Here is a 14657-nt window from a genome sequence, read left to right as displayed (position 1 = left end):
CCGTCTAGAGCACGCTTCGTGACTTTCCTCGGCCGGTTACACCGCATCAACTCGGCTTTAACGCCCGACCACCATGGAAGTTCTCGCAGTTCAAACGCCCTTGTTACTCTCTAACACGACCACAAACCTCACAGCACAATGTCTCTCCTCGAAGCTTCCAAGCCCGACCGTCTTCGGCGCAGACGTTCTAGCCGTCACATCATCTCTCGTGACCAATTATACAGCCTCGTTCTTACCCCCAACATTCTTCAACTCCGATCCAGTCATGTACGGAGAAGTCAATGATTTATCCTTCTGCAACGTTACAGTCACATATACGCATCCCGGCCAGAATGACAATATCAACGTGAATATTTGGCTCCCTCTATCAATCTCCGACGGGGTATATTCAAACAACACCTCTGGTAATTCCGCGCCCACCGAAACGATTGACACCTCGGCGCCATCATGGAACGGCCTCTTCCTCTCCCTCGGCGGCGGCGGCTTCTCTATGTGTCTAGGCGACTTGTTCTCTCATACTTCGCTGACACAGGGCTACGCCATCGCCCAGACGGACGGCGGGCACCACCCCGCGGCACCCGCCGAGGACTGGGCCTTACTTTCGCCAGGCAACGTCAATTTGTATCTACTCCAGGACTTCGGCTCCGTGGCCCTTCACGACGAAGCTGTGATCGGGAAATCAATCGTGGAATCCTTCTACGGCATCCCACCCCGGTACAGTTACTTCCAGGGCTGTTCCACAGGTGGACGACAGGGCTTGATGCTGGCACAACGGTATCCAGAGGACTACGACGGCATCCTCGCCGCGGCGCCTGCGATATATATGCCAAAACTGCTGATGGGGCATTACTGGGCACAGGTATTCATGAATGAGTTGGGCAAGTATCCGCACCGCTGCGAGTTCGAAGCCATAACGAATGCCGCGGTTGAAGAGTGTGACGAGTTCGACGGTGTCAAAGACGGTATCGTCGCTGCTCCGGATCTATGCCACTTCGACCCGTTTACGTTAGTCGGGAAGACTGTATCTTGCACGGAACAGTCCGCGGACGATGAGCCGGCCCATGAAACCACACACTCCGTCACCCTCACCCACGCCGCTGCACAAGTGGCACAAGCCATCTGGCGCGGCCCCGTTGACACGAGCAACGCCACACTATGGCACGGAATGACGCACTCTGCGCCACTGTCCGTTTTCTACGCGGGGACACGATGCTTTAAAAACGGCACCTGCGTCGCCATCCCCAATGGCCTAACCAGCGACTGGCTCCGACTGTTCATGTACAAGAATGCCAATTTGACAAATACTGATCTCGCGAAACAGATCACGCACGAAGAATACGTTAGACTATTCCACCAATCTGAGGAATTATACCACTCATTCCTAGCAACGAGCGATGCCGATCTCAGCGCCTTCGCAGCCCGAGGCGGCAAGATGATTACCTGGCACGGTCTGAGCGACGAGGGCATCATGCCTGCCCAATCACGTGCTTATTTCGAGGAAGTCCTTCGACTTGCGGCAAATCACTCCCCCTCAAGCCAGAAAGTGAGTGACTACTACCGCCTCTTCCTGGCACCGGGCGTCGAGCATTGCGGCGGTGGACCCGGCGCGTTGCCCGTGAACGTCATGTCCGCGCTACGGGCGTGGGTAGAGCACGATATCTCACCCGACATGCTTGAAGGTGAGAGTTTCACGGGCCCGGCTAAGATTTATAGGCCCGTATGCATGTATCCGCTTGTGGCAAGGTACAAAGGCCATGGTGACCCCGCGGGGGCGGAGAGTTTCGAGTGTAGTGATTCGTTTTGAAGCACTAAGTTAGGTTGAAGACTTTGAAGGGGTTGAATGGTTTCAAGATGATTCTCTCTCTCCTTTGCACAGGTTGCATCGACAGTCCCGAAAAAAAAAAAGGAACACTTCACAGTAGCAATTGATGGACAGACTCCTCCACAGAAATTGTGACTCTAGTCAGACAGATATATTCCAAGTGCCCAACAGGGTATCTAAGCCCGAAAGAAACAAACGAGCCGAAAAGAAAAGAACTCAGTGCTGTAATTAAATAGAACCAAAAGCAGCGCCGGTCCCGAACATGAGTTGGGGGTATCAATAGTCACAGTCGTTAAGAATGAAAATCGTTGTCAGGTCGTCGTCGTTCTTCTCTATCGCCGAGCCAGAAACCAAGCCAGGACGGAGTCCAATGCAAACCAGAGGTATTCTTGAACACTGCAGAAGCAGAAGCAACATCATTGGCACCACCGGCAAACAACAAATCAAGTTGGATGAAAGCAACCACAATCAAGGAATAATGCCCCGCTTATATTCTCTCCTCTTCACGGCTCTGAGAACCGGCAAGGTATGTTTCCGTCCAGGCTCCCTGCCAATCTCCACAACCAAAAACCGTACAAAGTCTTGCAAGGTCCAATAGCTGCTGTGGGCACTGAGCATGTTAAGATACTGAATTTCGAGAGGCCCTCCGCCAGCATTGAGGAACCAATCGATCTGTCCATTGTCGTTGAGCAGAAACATTCGCTTCTCAGCTATTTCCTCTCGAGTGAAATTATGGGTTTCCAATTCCACTGTGCTAGGTATGTGTTGGAGCTCCGGGCGACTCGTGGGAGCCACAGTTCTGTAGGCATCCGAGGCGGACGTGGATGCCAAGCGCAGACTGTTTCCGAGACGGGTCATGAAACTCACGCTTGCGCTGGGGATAGCAGCTGGCTGGAGTGATGCTGCGTATAGCTGATCGACTGATGCGTTTTGTAAATAGGAAATCGGATCGTTTCGATGACAAATGTTGTAAATATTGTCGACTGCAAGACAGCCGTATTTTGCCTCACTGGCAATCCCCGGTTGTCGATCTTCGCCTCCCATACCAGGCTTGTTTCTTCCTTTACGCGGAACAAGATTGGCGTTATTCAGGAGCAAGAAGAAACCTGACGGACTCCCACAACAGAACAGGTTGGTGGTATCGAACTCGAAGTATTTCTCGCTCGGCTTTTTGCTGTTCAACTTCATGTCTTTCCCAATTCGGGTCGGTTGTTCGCTAAGGATTTCCATGGCCATGACTGATCCAAGTGAATGGGCAACAAGATGAACTCGACCATAGTCCTCGAATCCTGGGTTGTTGCGACACCAAAGCCTGTAGACTCGGTTGGCCTCGCGAATGACTGCCGATGTCATTTTTTCCTTATGATGCGACATATAATATGGGATATCCAACATCACATCACTGATCAAGGAACGGACTCCTTGAAGACTGTCTGGGGTGATATCTTTCAATGCATACTTGTTCTCCGTATCCTGGTTGGTAGAATTTACCTCGTCGTCAAAAGACACAGTCAATCGCCAATTCACAGGGAGAACCATGATCCCTGCTCCGTCTCGTAAGTTACCCTTCACTGCTTCAGTCGACAATTCAACATTAAACTCGCGCCTCAAGCCGTTGATAGCATGAGTAAAATGGAAACTGTCGACCTTTTCGGACAGTTTCTGACCAATACCATGAATCACAAGTACCAAATCAGACACTTTCGGGGTTTTGGTCTCTTCCTCACAGGCCGCACAAGACATCCGCCGTCCTCGAGTGGTGGCATCTCCTGATCGAGACATATACGCTCCCGCTTTGGCGTGAGCCATTTTCGCGTCCATCTTAGGGTCTGGGTGAATCTTCGACCAAGCCTTGCGATCAAAGCCACGAACGACTGCCACACCAATCTGTCTGCCTTTCCGGATTGAACTCAATGGTCGGCGATTTTTGGTGATGGAAGGTAAGAGGTTCGGCCTTAGAATCTGAGCATTTCTGGCATCGGTATAGATCACACTGTGTGTTCCGAACAGCCGTCTCTCGGTAGTCCTTTGTGGATCCGCCGCTACATTAACGACTGTTTCCGGTAGATGTTCGGACAGTCCCTGATTTTCCTCTTGATGATTCTCCTTCATATCGAGGGCAGTCGGGGGTCTGCTTGACATTGGGTCGTCGGGCCACAGTTTATGTACCACTTTCATTTCTGCTGATGCACCATTCTCAGTACAAGCCTGCAATTCTTCCTGGTAAGACTCCCCGTACGGTTTGATATACTCATAGCCGACTTCCAACCTGTTAGCTACCTCGGCAGGAACTGGTAACATGGTGTCTTTGTAGAACCAAGTGGCTCGGATGACACTTGACTTGTCATTGATGGGAGACCAGTAAATAGGTTTCATGATGAGATCAGGCATTTCCACGAGATGAAGTCGGGAAACTCCGACAGGTACAAAAACCTTTTCTTGATCTTTTTCTTTGCGACGACGGCACCCGGAGCTTCGAGACCGACTCCTCTCTTTGCTTGATCCGTCGTCAGATTCATCTGCAAAAGTGATAGGCTGTCCACCAGTGTTGTTGAAAGCCGAACTGATCGTGCGTCCACTCGGGGCCCGGGCAAATGGTCGACCGCTAATGTCGGAATCCAATCCCACGGATGTCTGAGTTGCCGTTCGTTGAACATCCTCTTTTGGGAGCGATTTAGAAGAAGAGTCACGACTGTCCTTGTCTTTGTGTCTGTGACGGAACGGAGAGAAGCGTCTCTTATGTTTGGCGGGCTCTTTATGGACCTGATTTGGAGGATCATCATTATCTTGTAAGGCTTTCACGCTGACAGGGGTTGGATCCCTTTTAGAGTCGGAAGCACCATGATCCAACATGACTTCTGACTCTGAAGGATAAGGTCTCCTGGAAGACTTTAAGCCGGTACCAGACATCCTGCTTCCTGGCCTCTCCGAGTCTGTCGCCGGGGATCTTAAGCTTGAAGAGCCACTAGCGTCTCTGAACTCGGGAAAAGAAAAGACACCTCGTGCGGTATTCCCCTTTGTCTTTCCACTCCGGTGTCTTGCACCACTGTTCTCCCCATTCTGAAAGGCTTGCCACGATTCTTCTAAGGACGCATTGTCTCGAGCTGAAAATGGTCGGGGTGGAAGGTCTGTTGCTTTGTCCGTAGAGGCCGGTGGTAAGGGAGAAAGAGGATCGTCTATAGAGAGGGAGGATACATAGAAGAATTGAGCTTTAACTCTTGGCGGGCTCGGACCTTGAGGTTGAGATGAATCAGGCTCATCGTCGTAGTATACACAGGTGGGGCCAAATGAATGGTGAGCCATGACAAGGAGAAGAGCTGCATATGAATGCTGTTGAGTGAAGTCCGGTGGTATCACTAGGCCATGCTGCGACTAATGGACAAGTGGTAATTTCGGTACAGCACAAGAGAGCGTGTTGATGATGGTGGCGTCCAGAACATGGATACTCCGAATCAGAGCCGGCCTAAAATTCTGAGGGTGGAACTCAAGAAGGGAAAAGAATGGAAGAAGAAAAAGGGCTTTCAGGAACCCTTTACCTCTCTGTAGCAGAGAATCACATGTTGGAAGTGGAAGCCTGGAGAAGTTGTGATGGAGCACGAGGAAATTCGAAGAGAAACACTGACGTAAGGGGCAGTAGAAAAAGTACCTTGCTGCATGGCAGGGGTACTTAGGTACTGCTTCCCGGCCGACTTCATCCCCTCAATGGCTTGGGCCAACAGCTCAATACTTCTCCAATGTCTGATCTCAATATTCTAATGCACAGACTGGATTGACTGTCAAAATAATCATTTTAATCCAAACACGGGCTGTGATCTCCTCCCCGCTTGATTGTTTCTTCCATTTTCATCGGCACCGTCAAGCGTAAATATACAGATCAGGATATCCTAGTGTAAAAACTCGTCAACCCTTCGGCGACATGTTCCTCTTAATGCGCGGGTGAGCTTCTGCCGTTGGGAACATCGTCCAAGTCATCGAACTTCCCCATTCGGTGTGTGCATCATCGAGTTCGAAACGTCCGTTTCCCGTGTCTGCATCCCCTGCTGAGTGAACGGCCAAAGTTCGTCGTAGCTTTCAAATCTCCCCAATTCAACAAGCATGTCTGTCTATCACTCGAATTCAAAAGCCTTGCTGCTGACCAATAATCCGATGATAAGTCCGAAAAGTCCCAACACGCTCGAGAAGATTTCGACGACCAGAATTTTGACGAAGAGACTGCCATCAACGGCATCTGCAAGTGCCGCACTGCTTCCATTGATTCCAACGCTGACGCCGCAGATGAGATTGCACATTCCCACAGTGAGACCAGACCAGAATAGCGCGTAGCCTGTGTAGTAATTCGAACCCGTGTATAAAGCCTCCTCAGGTACCATCGAAAGCTTCGACGAGAACACGATTGACATGATGACTCCGTAGATAGCGACGACTTCGCAGAAGATAATCGAGATCAAGTTCTTGGTTCGTATCCGTGGTGCTTTCACACCTCCACCGAGGATTGATGTGCCAGTAATGAAGATTCCCCTGTAGAGGCAGAGGTGTCAGCATGTCCAATCGACGTGACATTACGGCTCAAGGCGCAATGTGTCATGCTCATTTCCAGAATTTGTAACGGTGTTGTCTTACCAGGCCGCACCCACCACCGACAATCCTATACAGAGGCCGATGCCCAAGTCCGCCCATGCGTAGGGAGAGACTGTCTCGAGAAATTGGCCAACCTGTGCCACACAAATCAGCTTTCAAATTGTACTGGACGTAAAATCCTCAGGTCATCACGCACATTGAATTGTTCGCCTTCGCCATTGAAGAGCATATCTAGAACAAGAGTTAGCTCTGCGTGATGATCTGATGCAATCTTCTAGGTGCTCACAAAGTCCAACAACACCTAGCGCCGCGGCGGCGGCGCCAGCAGGGTAAAGAAGACTCATCCTGAGCCCTCGGAATATTCGAAGGCGTGCGAAGTGCAAGATTGTTGCGGTCGATGTGATGGATGCACTCTCAGAGGACCGAAGCTCATGGTGGTGCCAGGCCGCAGCTTTGAAGATCGCTTTCTCCGGCAGGTGGCCCGAAGATCGAGGTCACGTGAGCGATATGGAGGGCTCTCTCCAAATGTTAGTCGAGATACTGTGAACGGAGGGCCGTCCAGACTACAAAAACAAAATATGTCTCGGTAAGCCTCTATTCCTTCATTCCTGTAAGCATACACTTTCAGGGCCGTTGAGAGCATTAAACCTGGGTGTCCGATTTCGGACACAACCTCTTTTCCAACCCAAATATCCAATTTTCTTCATTCCTTCCCATCATTCATTACTCGTCGCTCATTCGATGGACTTCCAAATAGAAATATTTTTCTCCATCTCCGCTCTCCGGTCAATCCCGGCTTTTTGATCCTGTTCATACAGCTTGTGCATTTCCTGTAACCGATGTTCCATGTTGTACCTGTACCTTGCTGCCATCTTCAAACTTTCGAAATCATTCTTGTTCACTGCTTCATGGAAAATTCGTCTCATACGATCACTGTAAAGTTGGCAACTTATGCCAGGGAGGAGTTGGCTTCTTCGTAAGGTAGGTACGGGTTTCAATGTTTTGGATACGTCTCTTGCAATTGGCCGGTCCCTGAGAGGCCACACGATTTCTTCAAAGCATTCTTCACAGATGGTCAATTCTGGCAGGTCTGGATGGTAATGCCACGAAAGTGTTGCCAGCATCGTGTCCTTCACACACTCACGGTGGCGGGAAATCCGACGAATGAAGTCAACAAAGTCTTGGAGGTCTTTTTGCCTGAGCTGCTCTTTCTGCCGCCGTTCTGCCAGTCTCTCCAACTCGTTCAAAATAGGAAGAAAATGCCGACTGCTGACGTTAAGGTTGCAGACCTTCTCCTGGCTAGGCTTGTTGGGTGGTCGATCAAACAAGTGGAATTGAAGTTTAGGGAAAATTAGGTCAATGTTCCTCACGCAAGCAGAGCATATATCAAACCCTTCTACAGGTCTTCTGGTCCTGGGGTCCGTCAGATGATACCACCTCCTTACATCGGGATTGGAACCAGCGCAGGGCCTCGTCTCTTGCGGGGGTGGAGTGCTCAACTGCCAGACAAGAGTAAGATCTTTCCTGTCCTGCTTGATAGACTGCACCCATGCAAAGCGGAGCCATGGTAGACTCATGGCGCAAACAATTGGCCGTCTAGGGTCTTTGGGCAGGCTTGGAATAAAATAATCCCGGAAGCGAGTCGCTCCCAGAAAACTCATGCATGTGGGGCAGAAATCAAGATACGAAATGTCACGGATCGTGTACCAGTCATGCAGTCCAGGAACAGGTCTGGAGCGAGGGCAAGGAGGTAGGGTGGCTGGCCTAGAAATGGCGCCTGAGAAAGAGCCGGTAGGTTCGGAGGTCATCGGGGATGATAGCATCGCTGGATGAGCCGGAAATTGAAGAGGCTGCTGAAACCCTGAGGTCGACTGGTTCGAAGGGCTAGACATGTGAGAAAAGGTTCTATAATGGGCTGCTGGTCTTGGATGTTCCGGAGAATATGAGTATGAAGCAGCTCGGACCGTTGGGCGAGGAACTTCCAAGGGTGGTGGTGGCGGTGGTGGGTATGTTGCACTCTTTGGTATCGCTCGATCTTCATGTACAGAGTAGATTGAAGTGCGCGTCGATTTACCATCGTCTCGAGTGGTAAAAGAGTTTGTCCTCGACCGAGTATGCGGCGCTGTTCGAGGCTCTTCAGGAACTGGAGAAGGTTTTCTCGACCTTTGGCCACTGCTCGGCCGGCTCTGGGAGCCACTGCTCGGTGTCTCAGTGGAGAGTGAAGTGTTTGGCCGAGATAAGTTTGGAATAGCCTTCGCGGCGAGCGAAGCACCCAGGGTCGCGGCACCAAGAAGAGATGTTAGTGGTTTGAGATCTTTGAAGTGGCCATCGTCGAACGAAGGGGGCCGAGATCGTTGTTTTGAAGACTTAGAAGTAGTCGAAGGCTGCTCGAAATAGTCTCTAGACGCTCCTTCACCTCGTGGCGTTCGAGGAGGACTTTGTGGTGGGGAGGCCAGAGGAGAAACAGGTCGTGATGGATGATCACCGTGACTTGAACGCTTATTTTGATTGGCGATGAAAGCTTTCTCAAAATAATCCTCCACCGCTTTCGTTGTGCGAGCAGACAGCGGGGTCTGAGGTTCACGACGAGGACGCTCATCAGATGATGGTGGCGGACGATTTGGTTCGTCTTTGGATCCCCGTTCACGGCGTTGGGAGACGGTTCGAGTCAGCCGCGGTCTGTCCTCCTTATCCATATGGGAGCGTGAATTTCGCGGGGATCGACCTCCCTGTTGTGCCCTTCTTTCATCTCCCGACCCCGGACGCCGAGAATATCCCTCTTCAGCGGATGAGGTATAAGGAGAGTCAGCAGTGAATCTTTTCACAGGTTGTTGGTTACCCGAACTGTCATGTACAGTCGACTGGTCTACACCAGATGATCGTGCCGAATCGCTTGTTAATTTCGGAGTTTGAGGCGGAGTAATATGATCCTGCCCCGTGTAGCTGTATCCAACGAACCCTCCAGGGGGTGGAGCCGGACTACGATGACGATGTGCACGGCGACTGAATTTGCTGTCTGGACTCTCACCCCTTTTAGACGTTCTTGAACGATCCGTCTTCTCAGTTTCTGACCGATCGGAATGAGAGAAACTCTGCCGTCCAGGTCTGCTCCGACTTCTTTCTGGCCGTCTCCTTTGCTTCGATTTATGATCAGAGTCACTGCTGTCATGCTCGGTATGATGAGTTTTACGATGTACAGACGCAGGTCTTCTTGTTTCGTGAGCATGCATCGGTGACAACAACTTATCTTTGGGATGAGGGCTAGCAGAAAGGCCATCCATCGGAGTAGGCGGTTTGAGAGCATATGGTGAGGGTGAACGTCGGTGACCTGTGACCATGCCTTCAAGACCTCCTCCGAGGTCTGTATGTATCTTTGTCACTTGTGGTCTCCCTCTAGGAACATCGAGATCAGCAAGCTGAGTGGTTGACTTTGATCGCTGAAGTTTCTCGGAGCGTGAGATTGGCTCCGGCTCTGACGCCTTTGAGGCTATGTAGACAAATCTTTTCTCAGTGTTCACAACAGGAGGAGGAGCAGGCTCATGACATTCCTTTGACGACACATCGTCCGAGACCAAGTCATTCTGCTGATTTGCCGTTTGCCCATTTGATTTCGACGTCGAGGCTGGAACATGACTGTCGACGATGACGGGATATTGGTCTACCGAGCCTCGAGCGTGAGCAGGCTGGTTTTCACTTTTTAGCTGATTTGAAGGGACATCAACCAGATATTCCTTTGCTAATGAGACTTCTTCGTCCTCCACGCACGGGGACGGTGGCCAGATTTGTGTCATCTCAATTCAATCGACTCCAAAGTCGTCTCAGAAACCATGTGCACATTGCCAGACACAAGATATGTATTGTTCTGGTTTGAATTGTAAGAGATGTCCACAGCCTATTCTGGGAGAGTAGGAAAAACAGTGTTTATGTGTATTTCCTTCACTGGAAATCCGAGTTTAAAAGGGCCGTTGGACAAGGCTTGTTATCCGAAGCATCTGAAAGCCCAGGGCGGGGGCTGTTGGGGTGGTTTTGTTTCGAAATCCGGTGGTAGGAAGCGTAGGTAGTGGAGGAGCGAATATGGTCAAGATCGAAATCAGTACATCATTTGCAACTAGACGGATCAGCTCAAGACCATGGTGAGTTCGGCAGAGCGACGAGAGGGAACGTGAATGAACGATGCACGAGTTCCTTGGCCCAAGGTCAAGGTTGTGTGGGTGTGGAGATGTCCCAAGTTCTCGACGACGAACCCTCGACAGACGAGGCTTGACCGGGCGACAAGGGCTGCGAGAAGAGGGTGTGCAGAGAAGTGTTCTGAGAATCGCAAAATGGTAAGTCACTGAACATCAGTCGACGAGGCACCCCAGGCGATCCGGCGCAGTTTCTTGTAAGTGATACAAGCCAAAGCGAACAATGGAGCAGGAGGAGAAGGATATCGGCAGCGGGCCGCAATGGCGTGGAAATCCACACCTTGTGCCAGAATGGCATGGTGTTTTTGGGTGTCGACGACGTCGCAGATGTTTGAAGGCAAAGTGGAGGTCAAGCGGTCAAAGCAGTCAAAGCAGTGTGGGAATGGCGGTGTCCCGTCAGGATCATGAGGAGGGATGAGGCTTTCTCTGCTGCAACTTGCCGACCGATCAAGTAGGGCTCCGGTGTTTGTAGAGAAGCTAATTGGATACAAAAAACTCGACGGTCAAGACTTGCACCGGGAACAGGGGTGACCGGCCACCCCACACATCGGCAGCATTGGGAACGGCGAGTGAACTGACGAACTGCGCTCATTACATTGTGCATGATGGCTAATTTACCAAAGTCCTCGTCTGCTGCATGCCCGACGCCTCTCACCTCTCTCAATGGCTATGTCACCCCTCCCCCCTCTTCTAGCCCGCGCCCTGCTGCGCCTGTCATGCACCTCCTCCTTGCCGCCCCGAGTTTGCCATTGGCTTTTCCTGCTTCACACCTGGTCGGACGATACTCTCAGCAAGTGATACCAAACACCAGTTCTGATGTTTACTCATTCCGGGGAATCCAGTGAGACAGAGGCCGATCCAACTACAAACGACGACTCTTCGATGCCGCTCTCACACTCTTTCCTATCAATGCTATAATACCCAGCAGTGTCACTCTCTTGTTCAGGAGCGCCGCCACAACACGACCGACAAAATCCTTCGGCTGTACTATCAGTCATCGTCAAACGACCATCCCTTACCGTGCATACCTCTGACAATTTCGGAGTACTTGGTGTGCTTACACAGCCAATCCTTTTCCAATATGAATCCTCTCTGCCTATTCTTTGTCCACTTATCTCTGCAATGTACTTGTCTCAAGGGCTGAGGCAAGTGTGGCATTTGATTTTGACACATGAAGAAGTTCGCAACAGGCCACCATAAAACCACTCGAGGCCCAACTTTGGCTAATTTCCAACTAGAGACAACTAGGCGTTCCAACAACCACTCATGTGTGGAGAGTGCCTGGCCAGATCGACAACTGGAAGCGTGCCACACATTTTTGAAGGTGCATAAGAAGCGGCCCTGCGTTCTTCGCTGCCAGGGCACGGCTGAGCCATGGAACCACTGGCAGGCGTTGCCATCGCCGCGGTGTCTACCCAAGCCTCGTTGGCAATAAGTCAATGGCGGCTCCTCGAACCAGATGAAATATGACTTGTTTTCGATTTGTGGTCTGATGCATTCAAGCCACATGGCGAGGTTCCACATCAAATCTGACTTGCAATTATTCATCATGAGTCATCTTTGTGTTTGCCCAAAAGCATTTCAGTATCATGATACCGCACTTTCCTGATCGATACGGAAAATTGGTTCTCACCACTTTAAAATCAGGCATGCCTTTTTGTTGCCCTGCCAGAGAGGACCATTGATTTACAGGGCACTCTCTGGTTCAAAACAAGCCCGTCGATATCATGAACGCCTTGCTCGGGGAACTTTTGTGTGATACTTTAGTTGCTGAGAAGATGATCATACCAAAACCGGTGAGCTGATTGGGTTGTTTTTCCCAATCAGATCTGGGTTATCGACTCAGCTTGTACCCTGCGTTTGCTGCCGGAACTCGCCATCATGCAGCATGCAACACACAACTCGCGTTTCACTACAGAAAAGTGATTCGCCTCCGAGTCAACTTTGTCATTCGTCTCAGCCTGGAGCCGAAGGTACTGCAAGTTTAGGAAGTACCTTCAGATGTGTCCTGGTTTGGTCTTTGAGGACGGAACGAGGTAATAAGCATCCTTGCTGCAAAGTATCAAAGTATATGCTTATCATCGTGATCTATGATCTGTCAAGGGAGTGAATTGTGTACAAAAATGAGGCGTGGAAATCTCTGATTTCACCGGTCGAATGATCCAAGGTTCCATTTCTCGTCCGAACCGTTGGCTCAATCGTCGATGCTAGATGTCCGGGAACCATCCACATTAGAGTCGACATGTGCAGGCGCAAGCAAAGGATGAGGCATGTGAATAGGAACCTCGCCGCCTTATTCAACACGAGCGAAATCATATAAATACTCTGCCGGCCAACCGAACTTCACCTCGGAAGAACTGTTTCCCCGCGGCTACTCATTTGACATGCTATCAAATGTTCTGTTCTCTTTACAGCGATATCGGCGGTTTGCGTCGGCAATGAACAATTGGGCCTACATTGCGCCCGCACCGAGCTTTGAAATCAAGAAATCAACGAAGCATGAACTAATAACACACCGGGCGAATGCTCTTCTCCCGACGCGGATACTGCGCATATCGACGTGACAGATCGTGAACATACGGGGAAACCTCCCAATCAAAGGGCGGTTTGTATTCCGTATTATGGATCCGTCCAGTGTTGAGCAGTTTATTTATCTCCATGAGTCTAAGTTGTCGAGGTTCTGAAATCTTTGTAAAGCAATTTTTCCTTGTTCTTTTCCTTGTTCTCACTCAAAAAATTGCTGTGTTGCGATGTAAAAGGTCCATGTCTCCCGTCAGTCTCCGTACTCGAATCCCATTGAATCAATTCACCAACACAACAACAGCAACGGCGTCAGCGAACTCTCGCCTGCGGTCTTTGACCTCGCAACTTGCTCATCAAAGTCCTCGCTCGATATCCCTAGTGTCGAAACCTTACTCTCCCGTTCGCACCATGGCCTCGATCCCCCCAACAATGAAAGCCATCCTTGTGCCCAAAATCGGCGGGGCTGACGTGCTCCAATACACCGAGTCCCAACCCGTCCCTACACTCTCTGACGGCCAGGTGCTGGTCAAAAACGCCTTCGCTGGCGTCAACTTCATTGACACATACTTCCGTTCGGGCCTATACCCAGCGCCGTCCATGCCGATGATCATTGGGCAAGAAGCGTCTGGCACGATCGCGAAGATCCAAGGCTCCAACCCACTCGGCTTCAAGGAAGGCGACCGCGTTGTTTGGATCGGCCGCGGCGGCTATGCAGAGTATACTGCAGTCCCCGCCGACCGAATTATCAAGATCCCTTCGGCCGTGTCTGATAAGGACGCAGTCGGGGGGTTCCTTATGGGCATGACGGCGCTGAGTCTAATCAAGGAAGCATACCCCGTGAAGAAAGGTGAGACCGTGCTCGTGCACGCGGCTGCCGGCGGTATGGGCTTGATTCTATGCCAGATGTTGCGAAATATGGGGGTTACGGTCATCGGCACGGCGGGCGGGCCTGAGAAGTGTGCGCTCGCGAAGCAAAATGGCGCCACGCATGTTATCGACTACAAGGCCACGGCCGGGCAGAGCTGGGTCGAGCAGGTCATGAGCCTCACAGGCGGACAGGGCGTGGACTGCACGTTCGATGGCGTCGGAAAAGATACGTACGAAGGTAGTCTCGAGGTTGCGAAGCGGAAGAGCAAGGTTGTATATTTTGGAAATGGTAAGCCCATTGTTTTTCCTTCCCCACAAATAATACACCCCTCCCCATCCCATTTGTCTATTCAGAAGAATTCCTTTTGAGGCCAAAAGCCGGTCCCTATCTGGCTCTGTCTAACGATGTTGAACAGCAAGCGGCGCCATCCCGCCCTTCAACATTGCCCGACTCACCGCGAAGAACGTCTCCATCATGCGCTCAACGCTGATGCAATATATTGTTACACGCGAGGAACTCGAGGTCTACGCCAACGGTGTACTGGATATGATAAAAGACGGTAACTTGAAAATCAAGATCCACAAGGTCTACCCTCTCAGGGATGCTGTGGAAGCACATAAGGATCTTGAGGGCAGAGGGACAACGGGCAAGTTATTGTTGGCATGTTAAAGGGGAAAAAAAA

At 50.8% G+C, this 14657-nt stretch overlaps 5 protein-coding genes across 5 annotated transcripts; 2 read left to right on the top strand and 3 right to left on the bottom strand.

Moving 5' to 3' along the window:
- Positions 1-73: 73 nt before the first annotated feature.
- Positions 74-1804, top strand: Z518_03042 (uncharacterized protein; the record flags this gene model as incomplete). Its single annotated transcript, XM_013420068.1, has 1 exon — positions 74-1804. One exon carries the CDS (start codon positions 74-76, stop codon positions 1802-1804), a length of 1731 nt encoding a protein of 576 aa, XP_013275522.1.
- Positions 1805-2290: 486 nt separating this feature from the next.
- Positions 2291-5125, bottom strand: Z518_03041 (uncharacterized protein; the record flags this gene model as incomplete). The annotated part of the gene is made up of 1 exon (XM_013420067.1): positions 2291-5125. The coding sequence occupies one exon, from the start codon at positions 5123-5125 to the stop codon at positions 2291-2293; it is 2835 nt and encodes a 944-aa protein (XP_013275521.1).
- An 803-nt stretch (positions 5126-5928) lies between these two features.
- On the bottom strand, positions 5929-6744 carry Z518_03040 (V-type ATPase, C subunit; the record flags this gene model as incomplete). Its single annotated transcript, XM_013420066.1, has 4 exons — positions 5929-6340; positions 6443-6534; positions 6597-6631; positions 6687-6744. The coding sequence occupies 4 exons, from the start codon at positions 6742-6744 to the stop codon at positions 5929-5931; spliced, it is 597 nt and encodes a 198-aa protein (XP_013275520.1).
- A 390-nt stretch (positions 6745-7134) lies between these two features.
- Positions 7135-10191, bottom strand: Z518_03039 (uncharacterized protein; the record flags this gene model as incomplete). The annotated part of the gene is made up of 1 exon (XM_013420065.1): positions 7135-10191. The coding sequence occupies one exon, from the start codon at positions 10189-10191 to the stop codon at positions 7135-7137; it is 3057 nt and encodes a 1018-aa protein (XP_013275519.1).
- A 3324-nt stretch (positions 10192-13515) lies between these two features.
- Positions 13516-14644, top strand: Z518_03038 (uncharacterized protein; the record flags this gene model as incomplete). Its single annotated transcript, XM_013420064.1, has 2 exons — positions 13516-14263; positions 14391-14644. The coding sequence occupies 2 exons, from the start codon at positions 13516-13518 to the stop codon at positions 14642-14644; spliced, it is 1002 nt and encodes a 333-aa protein (XP_013275518.1).
- Between the last annotated feature and the right edge of the window lie 13 nt (positions 14645-14657).

This window comes from Rhinocladiella mackenziei (assembly GCF_000835555.1).
Source record: "Rhinocladiella mackenziei CBS 650.93 unplaced genomic scaffold supercont1.2, whole genome shotgun sequence".
Lineage (NCBI taxonomy): Eukaryota > Fungi > Ascomycota > Eurotiomycetes > Chaetothyriales > Herpotrichiellaceae > Rhinocladiella > Rhinocladiella mackenziei.
Note: the sequence above shows the minus strand (reverse complement) of the source record. Positions and strands in the feature narration are given on the sequence as shown.